The sequence below is a fragment of the Arvicola amphibius genome, chromosome 8 (genome assembly GCF_903992535.2).
Source record: "Arvicola amphibius chromosome 8, mArvAmp1.2, whole genome shotgun sequence".
Lineage (NCBI taxonomy): Eukaryota > Metazoa > Chordata > Mammalia > Rodentia > Cricetidae > Arvicola > Arvicola amphibius.
The window spans coordinates 75,475,995-75,487,751 of NC_052054.1; the positions used below are offsets into that span (position 1 = coordinate 75,475,995).

Consider the following 11,757-nt stretch of genomic DNA (forward strand, 5'->3'; position numbering starts at 1 on the left):
AAAACAGTCTACACAATAGGAACATGAAACTTATTTCACCTAAGAAATAAAAGTACCAACATAAGATTCTGGGAACAGGTCTGGGAGCTGAATAACAAGAGGAATGGAGGCTCTGTCATTTTAAATTATTTAACCCATACTGAAATCAATAGTGATGAGAGAAGATGACAGTAGAGGGCACAGTAACCAATATGCTGGGCAACGCCTTCTGAGAGCACTGGGATGCTGTTGGTGAGGATGGGGTGTGGAGAGAAAGAACGCGCTCTAGGGTTGATCACCTTTTTTCCACCGAGAGTGTTCACTTGAGAGAGTAGAGTATCAGAACTATAAGGGCAGAGTGAAACTTGCTAGTTGACATCGTTTGAGAAATTGCTGGCAGGTTCTGGAGGGCCTCTTTGGCTTCCGGTGGTGCTTTTGGTGTCCTAGGGCACAAACAAAAGGATACTGTCATAAAAAACTTAAAAATACTTTGTTTTATTTTTATTTTTATTTGTGTGTGTGTGTGTGTGTGTGTGCCACTTATGTGTGTGTGCTGTGGGGGTTGGAATAGAATTTCAGAACCCCTGGAGCTGGAGTTACAGGTAGTTGGGAGCCACTTGACATTTGTGCTGGGAACCAAACTCTGTGCCTCTGATTTATTTCAAGACAGGGTTTCTCTGTGTAGCTCTGGCTGTCTTGGAACTTGCTCTGTAGACCAGGCTGGCCTTGAACGCACAGTCTGCCCCTGCCTCTTGAGTGCTGGGATTAAAGGTGTTTGCCATCATTGCCTGGCTACTCTGGTCCTCTGAAAGAGCAGTGAGTGCTCTAAATGGCTGCTCTTTCTCTCCAGCTCTTTAAAATCATTTCAAAGTTTATATGTAAACTTTTGAAATTATGAGATGCAGCTGGCTGTGGCAGTGTGTGTCTGCAATCGCAGCACTCAGGAGGCAGAAGCAGTATGATCTTTGTAAGTCTGAGGTTACCTAGGCTATAAAGTGAGTTCCAAGTCATCTTAGGCTAGAATGGAAATCTATCTCAAAAAGCCAAACAAACTGAGCGGTGATGGCACACACTCGGAAGGCAGAGACAGGTGGATCTATGTGAGCTCAAGGCCAGCCTGGTCTACAAAGTAAGTTCCAGAACAGCCAGGGCTACACAGGGAAACCCTGTCTCAAAAACCAAATCAAAGTTGGGGTGGGGGGCAGAGAATGGACAAATCAGAATAAAAAATATCAATCGGGTGGAAGAAATGGCTCACCAGGTAAGGCATTTGCCAAATTTTATGACCTGAGTTCAGTCTCAGAGACTAATATGGTGGAAGGAGAGAACTGAATCCCAACTCTCTTCTCTGACCTCTACACACGCAGTAAAATAAAATATAATAATTTAAAAAACATGTTTTATTTTGTGTGTGTGTGTGTGTGTGTGTGCACATATATGTAGAGTTGCATTCATGCCATAGTGGAAATTTGGAAGTCAGAGGGCAGCTTGCAGTAGTCTGTTCTCTCCTTTTATCATGTGGGTGTCAGGGATTGAACTCAGGCCGTCAGATTTGACTGCAAGCACCTTCTAAGCCATCTTTCTGGCCCTTTATTTACTTTTTTTTGTATAATAACATTTTAAAAAAGACTGTGGGGATGGAAAGATGGCTCAGTAATTAAGAGCGTGAGTTTCCTCTATAGAGGCCTCATGTTCAGTTCCCAGAACCCACATGGTGGCTCAAAGCCACCTGTAATTCCTATCTCAGGAAATCTAATTCTCTCTTCTGGTCTTCGAGGGCACTGCATTGAGATTAAATACATGCAGACAAAGTACCCACACACATAAAATGAAAACAAACAAACAAACAAACAAACAAAGAAACAGAAAAACCAACTGCCAAATGAAAGAAAAGCCAAAATCCTGTTCCACACTGACACTGGTGTCATCTTCAGAAATCAATGGGCAGGTCACAGCCTCTCTATCTCCCTGTACTTTGATAAATGACACGTTCTAGAATCTAAGAATTTGGTTAAATCTCTTTAGTTTCAGAACAAGTCTATCCTAATGCTTTTGTTCTTTCTGTTTTCCTACAAGTTGGCATTGAATAGAAAGGGACTGGTTGATGCATGTGTTTATTTTGGTCTTCTCGGCCTTGCCTTCATCCGTAGTGAGTTCATAGAACTGAGTGTGGTATAAGGAAGGCCATCTTCTTGAAACTTACTGTCCTTGACATGATCACAGGGACACTGCTTCTTTGGTGACTCCAGCACTGGTGTGGATTTTCTCTTCGGGGCTCTCAGGAACCAATCTGTAAACAACAGGCTACTGCTTAGATGGGAAGGTTGATATGTTTAGAGTAGGACTTGACTGGGGAAAAGGGTCAACAGAGAACAATGGAGACCTCAAGCTGTGTGAACCCCTGGGTTTCTAAGTTGTTTTTATGTGACCTCTGTGGGCAGGGATTTGCCGACATGTTTAGAGGAGGCATTGGAATATCCCTGTGGAGAGTGAAGAATGAAAAAATGGGCCCAGGTGTCTTTTTAGGCTGACATTTCTTCTGCTTTCAATCCTTTCTATAAGGAACATCAACTAAAGATGCTTTTGGGGAGCCAGGAGAAAGTAAAACCCTTTGGGAAGGTACAGGAAATTTGGGGGAAAGCATTGGTGAGGGGCACAAAGATCCTGGTAGGAATCTAGTTCCTGAGTCCTGCTCACGGAGAAAGCAGATGTTAGTGCCACTTCTGGTGGGATGCTGAGGCTAGCTCAGACATCTGTCCTGCCTTCAGAGGGGCTTAAGGGAGATAAAGGTTTTGGGTCACTATAATGCCAACTCTGTGGTCAAGGCTGAATTACTGACCTCTGCATTCACATTCTTGGCCGCCTTCCTGGAGCCACCTCCCAGAAACCTGGCGTTGGTCCCCATGGCTTTTGGCGACCCCTGTTGGAGGCATATGCGGTTACTTCAGATACTAGAAAAGGACAGCTCTCTGTGACCCTATCCTCCAGAGTTGTCCTACTTGGGTACTTAGATCAGCACAAGCTCTGTGTCTCTGTCTGTCTGTCCCACCTTCCATTCATGGGCTCTAGGGTACTCCAAAAGAGGAATACTGTAAATGGATAAGGAACTGAGACTTAAAAATCTAGCCTAAAGGCTGGAGAGATAGCCCAGTGGTTAAAAGCAAATTCTGCTCTTGCAGAGAGAACCCAAATTTGATTCCTCGCACCTACATGGTGGCTTGCAGTCGTCTATAACTCTAGTTCCAGGGCATCCAGTGTCCTCTTCCTATCTACGTAGGCACTCATGTACAAAGCAAAAATAAATAAATCTTAAAAGAAAAATGATTCTCCTCTGTATGTTATGAATATGTTTTATTACCATTGGTTAATAAAGAATCTGCTTTGGCTTATGGCAGGGCAGAATATAGCTAGGCTGGAAGAAATATATAAAGAGAGTAGCAGAGTCAGGGAGATGCCACATAACTGCCAAAGGAGAAAGACGCCATGTAGCTGCCCAAGAAGCAAGAGGTAACAAACCATGAGCCTCATGGTAAAATATAAAATAATAGAAATGATTTAATTTAAGATGTAAGAGTTAGTTAATAAGGAGCCTGAGCTAATAGGCCCAACAGTGTTGTAATTGATATAGTTTCTGTGTGATTATTTGGGTCTGGGCAGCTGGCAAATAAACAAGCAGTCTCTGCCAACAGAAAAAATCAGGCCTACTAAAAATTTTAGCTGAGAAAGTGAAGAAAATGGCTTCTGAATCTAAGGGAAGACATGATAGGGTTATTGAGACTGCAACCCCCACATCGTTCATTAAAATACTGACAACTTAGATGAGAGCAAGGAGCAGCAGATAACTGTAAACCAAAATTTCCACCTGACCTCCAAGTTGCTGTGTTTGAATACATGATTCTAGTTAACTATTAAGAGGACAGTATTTGTGTTTGTTCCTCTGGTACAGAAACATTGCATCCAAGCCTATGTCATTTGATTCTACAACTTCCATATATTTGAGATAAGGTCTTTCTATGCCGCTCAGTGTACATCTAACTCCTGCCCTTAAGTGATCCATCTGAATCTGCTTCTTGGTAGCTGGGATTATTGGTGCTTACCACCAAGCCCACCCCTAAAATATATTTATGACAACAGAAGATGAAGGTTTAAGTCTGGTGATATGGCTTAGCAGGGAAAGGCACCTGCTGCCAATCTTGACAAACTGAGTTCCATCCTTGGAACTCATATGGTAGAAGCAGATTGTTGACTCCTGTGGGCTATCCTCTCAGACTTTCATACATTCCCTGTGTGTGGCATGTGTACCCACCCAAAGAAAAATAAATTAATTAGATATAATACAAAATTTGTCATAGGGTTTCTATTGCTGTGATAAGAGACCATGACCAAAAGCAACTTTGGAAAGAAAGGGTTTATTTCACCTTACAACTCACACTCCATTAATTCTTGAGGGAAGGCAAGGTAGGAACTCACGTTTGGAACCTGTTTGCAGGAACTGATGCAGAGGTCATGGAGGAAGGCTGCTTACTAACTTGTTCCTCCTGGCTTGCTTAGTTTGCTTTCTTATACATCCCAAGATTACTTGCCTAGGGGATTCACCACTTTTAGTGAACTAGGCCTTCCCACAACAATTATTAATCAAGAAAATACCCTACATATTTCCTACAGGCTGATCTTAAGGAGGTTCTTTCTTAAGAACAGAGGTTCCTTCTTTTCAGATGACCATAGTTTGTGTCAAATTGACAACAACCAACCAACCAGGTTAAAATTATAAAAAGATAAGGGCTTATAGATTTTAGAATCTCCAGCTGGAACTGGGCCCACAGACACTTCTCTAATTTTAGTTAGTGATATTTCCTGTTAAAATCAATGACAGATTGGGAATCTAAGTGCTTGTCTGGCATGTGCGATAGCCTGGATTTGATCCATAGTACCATGAAAACAATCAAATACGTCTTCATATGTTTCTTATTTTGTTTAAATTATTCTTTCTCTGAAACAGGGTCCTCATATTATAGCTGGAGTTGGACCTGGACTCCAAATCCCCCAGCTTCCACTCCTGCCAATGCCCAGCTCACTTTTTTTATTTTTGGTTGGGAAAGGGTCTTGCTATATAGTCCAAGCTGTCCTTGAACTTTCAGCATTCTCTCTAACACTTATTCCAGATTACAGGTGAGTTACTATGCTTGAATTATTCTTGTGTAATTTGTGACTTGAAATCTGTTATGGACTGAATGAACTCCATCCTCCTAAATTCACACATTGAAGATCTAACCTCTACTTCTTCAAAATGAGTATATTTGGAGATAGGGTTTTGAAAATGACAATTAAGCTAAAATAAGGCTTTTGTGGTGTTCTTTAATCCAGTATTATAAGAAAATGATCCAGGTGTGGTGGCACATGCCTTTAATCCCAGCACCAGAGAGGCAGAGGCAGAGACAGGAAAATCTCTGTGGGTTCAAGCCCAGTCTGGTCTACACAATGAGTTCCAGAACAGCCAGGGCTACACAGAAGAAACCCTGTTCCCTGTCTCAATGCCCCCCCCACCAAAAAGAAAAAAGACCTTAAGGATGTGTACACACAGCAAAAAACCATGTGACCGATGATACAGCAAGATGCTAGCAGAATATGTCCTCTTAAAACCTCTGTGTTGGGGCTGAGGAGGCAGGGCAGCAGGTAAGAGCACTTACTGCTGTTGCAGAGGATCTGGGTTCAGGGCAGTTTATAACCTACTGTAACTCTGGTTCCAGGGGACCCGACTTCTATTCTGGCCTCTGGGGCACTGCAGGCATGTGGTACACAAACATACACATGGGCAAAGCATTCATATACATCAAATACAATAAATGAATCTTTAAAAAAGCTTCTATGTTGGAATCCTAGTCCCTAATGTGATTGTATTAGGAAGTGGGAGCATTGGGGGCTAATTAGATCATGAAAGTAGAGCTCTCAGGAATGAGATTAATATCTTTTTGTGGAAAGGGACCCCTGGGAACCTTTAATTTCCAGTGTATGAGAATTGATTGTCTGCACACTGGGAGATGACTCTTACCTGAATCAATCATACCAAAACCCTAATCTCAGAAGCTCTACTTTTGGAACTATGAAAAACAAGTTTCTGCTGGTTCTAAGAGATTCAGACTTTCTGGTACCTCAGTTTTAGATTTCCAGTCTCCAGAAATGTGAGATAAATCAAATTTGTCCTTAAAGCCACCTCAACTGTGGTAACTTGTTATGACACTCCTAATGAATATAAACAAACCTTTCTCCTCCACTAGCCTCAGAATCAGTAGTTCAACTCTGACAGAGCTCACTGTTCCAGGCACATGGTAGGCATTTAGTAAGTGCTTGTTCAGTAGGTGAGCAGACAAGCGTTTGTAGAGGGCTCCGTTAGAGATCATCAGGTTCAGTTTGGGCCCTTTTTGTCACACAGATGGGTGGTATTGCATCATTTTCCAGAGCCTTTTTTCAATGTTCTCATGTGATATTTTGAGCACTATTAAAATAATTTAGATGGGCACAGCCCTTGCTTCTATTTTTTTCTAGCATTTTCTCCTTGTATGGCTGCTATTCCTCATTTCAGCAAGAAGCCATAAAATATTAAAGCCAGAAGAAATCTTGTAGATGACTTAGTTGAATCCCTAAATATAGAACTTTAAAAATTCTTAGTGATTACATTTAGATATTTAGAAATTGTAAGTCTATTGGAAAAAATTTTGAAAGTATAACAAGCTCCATTATCATCATTTTATTCTGAGGTAAGGTCTCGTAGTTCAGGATAGTCTTGAGCTCACTATAGAAGTGAGGATGACCTTGAACTACAGATCCTTCTGTTTCAATCTCCCAAGTGCTAGAATTACAGGTGAGTGGTGTGATGCCATGCTCAAGATTACACATTTATTTAAGGTTTTTTTTTTTTCCTGTTTTTTGAGACAGGGTTTCTCTGTGTAACAGCTCTAGGTGTCGTGGAACTAGCTCTTGTAGACTGGGTTGGCCTTGAACTCACAGAGATCCACCTTTAATCTGCTGGGATTAAAGGCGTGTGCCACCCCTGTCCAGCTAATTTTATTTTTTTAATATTTATTATTTTTTGTGTATGAGTGTTTAGCCTGAATGTATGTGTGTGCACCACATGCATGTCTGATGTCTTTGGAGTCTAGAGGAGGGTGTTGATTCCTGTAGTTGTGGATGGTTGTGAGCTGCCATATGGGTGCTGGGAATCAGTCCTGGGTTGTATACAGGAACAGACAGTGATTTTAGCCACTGAGACATCTGTTCAACACCAACTTGTACCAATATTGTGTTTGTTTACCTCTTTTCCTCTAGATTTATTTTATCTTGTGTGGAATTATGAATGTAATGTAGTCTTAGTATTATGTGCATCTTTCCTCCCTCTCCTCCTCTCTCTGTCTTGGTCTCTGTTGAGTAGCCAAGATTAGCCCAGCAGACTAGACTGGGATACTTTTTTTCTAATGTGTTAAAATAAGCATGTTATTATTAAGGCCATAAAAAGCAAATTTATGTTTCATCAAAAATTAGTCTTGGTAAACACTTGCCAGTGAACTTTCTATCCAGATAGATCTGGGACTTCCTATGGGCTCTGTCACTTAACTGTATGATGTATACTTCTTGGATCTGTGAGTGTCTGACTTGTAGAACAAGGATAAGTAATGCCCACCTTGCTGAGGAATAAATGATCTGTGAATGTTCCATATCCAGACATCTGTTCAGGATATGAGTATATTGTTGTTGTCACTGAGGACTGGTAGTTGTTTTCTTCCTTTCTTCCCATCCCCCTCTTCTACAGCTCCTTTCCCCTTTGCCCCATGTAGTTCAGGTTGACCTCAAACTTGATAAATAACTGGGGATAAACTTGAACTCTTGATCCTTCTACCCCAGCCTTTGGGTGCCGGGATTTCAGGCATGTGCCAACACACTTGGCTTCTAGTTATTTTCTGAAGACAGTGATCATACCACCTGCAGCTCCAGCAAAGGGCATGTTTCAGAACCCATGAGAAGAAACGGGGATCCCTGGAAATGGCTTATTCCATGGAGTAGGAAAATATAAGATAAACCTGAAACCTCTTGTGTCAGAAAGTAAGGAACTGCCAAAAAATAAAAATGATGGAAACAGTAAAACCCTGTGGAAACCAACCTGAAGGACAACGTGATAACATAATAAATGATGGTAGTAGTTGGATTAAAACCCATGAGTGTCTGACTCTGAGTCCATACAGCTATAAACAAGTAGGTGGATAACCAAAAGGAAGAGGGCCTGGAGAGATGGCTCAGTGGTTATGAGCACTTACTGTTTTCACAGAGGATCTGAGCTCAGTTCCCAGCACCCACATCGGGTGGCTCACAACTGCCTTTAATTTTTAAATTAATTATTGTTTGTGTATGTGGTGTGGGTGGGGGTAAGTGTGAAACCAAAGCACATGTGTGGAGCTTAGAGGACAATTTGTGGAGTCTGTTCTCCCCTTCCACTTTTATGTAGGGCTCTGGGTATCGAACTCAGGTCTCCAGACTTTGACGGCAAGTCCATTTACCCACTGAGGCCTCTTCTCTTGCTAGCCCTTCTGTGATATTGTTGCACAAAGTGAATAAGCAGAACTTTATCATGAGAAAACACTGGTACTCTTCAAAAATATACCAAGAACTCCCAGGAAAGAGGAGAAAAGACAGGAGCTGCCCTAGCTTGGAGGACACCAAGGTGACATAACAGTTTTACTCACTGTGAGTTCTAAATTGGCTTCTGGACTAGAAAATGATGTTAGAAGAATAATTAAGAATATTTAATATTTAAGATATTAGCCAATGTTACTGTGTTAATGACAGTTTCCTGGTTTTTTAAATTTTAATTTTATGTGTATGGGTGTAGAGTCTTTCTCTGTCCTACCTGCTAGCTTCCAAATAATGGAAACTTTTTATTAATTATGAAAACTTGACCAATAGCTTAGGCTTTTTTCTAGCTTACTCTTATAATTTAAATTAATCCATATCTTTTAATCTATGTTCTGTTACGTGGCTCAGTTTCCTTTATTTTGTAAGGCCCATGCTGTTTGCTCTGTGTCCCTGGTGTCTCCTCACGACTCTGCCCTTTTTCTTCCCAGCATCCTGTGTGCCTGGAAATCCTGCCTAGCTATTGGTCATTCAGCTTTTTTTATTAAACCAATCAGAGTGACACATCTTCACAGTGTACAAAAAGATTATTCCTTAACATATGGGTATTTTGTCCGCATGTAAATCTGTGTACCACTGGTGTGTCTGGTGACTTAAGAGGCCAGAAGAGGGCATCAGATCCCCTGAGACTGGTGTTACAGACATTTGTAAGACACCATTGGGATGCTAGGATCTAGACTCAGGCCATCTGAAAGAGTGGTCTGATTTTAAACTCTGAGCCATCTCTTCAGCCCCCCCTGCCCCGTTTTTAAAGATTTTTTTTTATGTGTATGAGTATTTCATGTTTGTTCATGCATGGTATGCATGCTATGTCCACAGAGGCCAGAAGAGGGCATTGGATCCCCTGGGACTGGAGATCATAGGATTGTGAGCAGCCACTTGGGTGCAGGAATCAAACAAAACCTGGGTTCTCTGGAAGAAAAGCCAGTACTCTTAACTCCTGAGTCATCTCTCCAGCCCCCATTACATTTTGTAAATACAAAATGAGATCATAGTGTATTTATTGTAACACTTAAAACAGTGCCTGCAGTACAGGATTTCTTAACACATGTCAGCTATTACCATAAGTAATATAATCAAGTAATATTACAAATAGGGAGTAATCTATTATAAGTAATTTGTTCATTTTTTTAAATACATTCTTATGTATTCTTTTTGTCCTTCTCCCTTTTCAAACCAGCTCAACTTTACTTACACATCCAGGATGCATGGGTTTCTGTGTTTAATCCCCATTGATACACACACATACTAACAGCAACAAGAAAAAAATATTGCCATCACAGCCTGGCATAGAGTATAGAAATGAATCATTTTGATCTTAGAAACCAGAGCACTTAGCTAATATTTGCTGAGTGCTATGCTGCATAGTGTGAGGGTTATGGAAATGATATATCAGTTTGTGTCACCAAGGTGATTAAGGACGGAGAAGGTGTACCCTTAAAGTGTGAGGCAGACTATGATACGTGCAAAAGAGTCTTATTTGAACTGAGCGTAGTCAGCAAAGGGAGAGCTGTGTGTAGTGGAGGGAGGAATCAGTGGAGGAGTGGGAAGGTGTGAGCTTTTGAGCTGGATATGTGAGTAAAGCTGAGCTGGTTTGACAACATAGGATGTGTTGGGAATCAGCAGTCTAGTCTGAACAGAGCAGAGAGTGTATCTTTGTGAGTGGAGGAGAGTGGACTGGAAAAGTAGGTAGGGACTAGAACTTTGAGTACATGGGGAGGACTCTAGCCCTGTGTCCATCATAGTGATAGGGATGCCTTCCCTTCCAGGACTGTAGAACCCAGCAATTTCCAAAGAACTTTCTCTAGAAAGGAGAGAAGTTGGACATTGTAGAAGGCAGGTGATCCTAAATTTAGGATTGCTGCTGAGTTTGCCACAAGTTATTTCACCCTCAAATAGCTGAGGGGCCGAGAGGGATAGTATTCTCAAGTAGAAAGATACATGGATGGAGATGATCTTGCTTTTGTGTGGTGGTTCTGTGAAGGGCTGGGTCACATTGGCTCTGATGAAAACCGGAGCAGATTCAGAACCACTACTAAGGTCTGCTTCCCCCAAGGCAGACCATTTTAACAGAGTGCCGCATGATCAAAGTGTCTGCATGGCCCCTACCTGGTGATAGGACTGGCAAGCTCTAGAAAAATATAAAACTCTTAATTTCTTTAATTTCTATCACAACCTCTCTAATTGAGACATGAGGAAATGTGTGACTTTTCTAGGAGAGGCTAGGGAAGGAAAGGTAAGTGGGTTTGGTCTGGGCTGTGTGTATGCATGTGTGTATGTTGCCAGCTTCAGTTGCACACATTTTGGCAATGTTTCTTAAAGTTCACAGACTCTTTGGGATAAGTAGGGTCCTTCCTTTTTGTTAATGAGGATACTGACACTGAGAAAGACTAACTTAATTGCTCCAACTTGTAGCTAAAAGAACACTTTAATGGGTATGTTGTTGGGTTTGCCACATTTCCTACTCCATTTCCTCCATTAATATCAAATTAATTTTTGGTATGTGCACATTACAGGTGAGGTACAAAGTACTCTTGAGCAGGGCATGGTGGCACATGCCTATATAACGCTGGTACTCAGGATGCTGAGGTAGGAAGAGTGCAAGTTTCAGGTCAGCCTGGGCTATATATCAACACCCTGTCTCAAGGGGGAAGAAAATTAGTTGGGGGGAAGGAGGGAAGAGGAGGTAAAGAGGAAGGGAGGGAGAGAAAGAAAAGAGAGAATATGATTTCATCTCATTTACCTGGATTTGGTCTGCTGGAGACTGTGAGCATCGCTGGCAGCAACAGAAGGAAGGCAAAGACTAGAACCTTCATTGTGGCTGTTTGCTGGTGCTGCTGTTGCTTAAAGATGGTGTGGATCGTTACCACTTAGAGGCTTCTGATTCCTTGGAATGGCTTGGGTGGGGTGGTGTCTACAGTTTAATCCCATGCCAGAGTACCCATTAGAAGGCAAGAACAAGAAGGCGGTGCTGGTGATACTGGTAACAGATTGGACCAGGTGCTTTATAGGAATGTGGGAGGCAAAACCGGTCAAACAAAAGAAACACAACACTCTGGAGAACCAAGGAGTGATTGAAAGCTTGGCAGCTGTCCTTAA

At 41.7% G+C, this 11,757-nt stretch overlaps 1 protein-coding gene across 1 annotated transcript; it reads right to left on the reverse strand.

Moving 5' to 3' along the window:
- Nucleotides 1–324: 324 nt before the first annotated feature.
- Cxcl17 (C-X-C motif chemokine ligand 17) lies at nt 325–11,474 on the reverse strand. The gene is made up of 4 exons (XM_038340966.1): nt 11,402–11,474; nt 2,819–2,899; nt 2,183–2,269; nt 325–422 (listed from the first exon to the last, which is right to left on the reverse strand). Exons 1-4 carry the CDS (start codon nt 11,472–11,474, stop codon nt 325–327), a joined length of 339 nt encoding a protein of 112 aa, XP_038196894.1.
- Nucleotides 11,475–11,757: the final 283 nt, after the last annotated feature.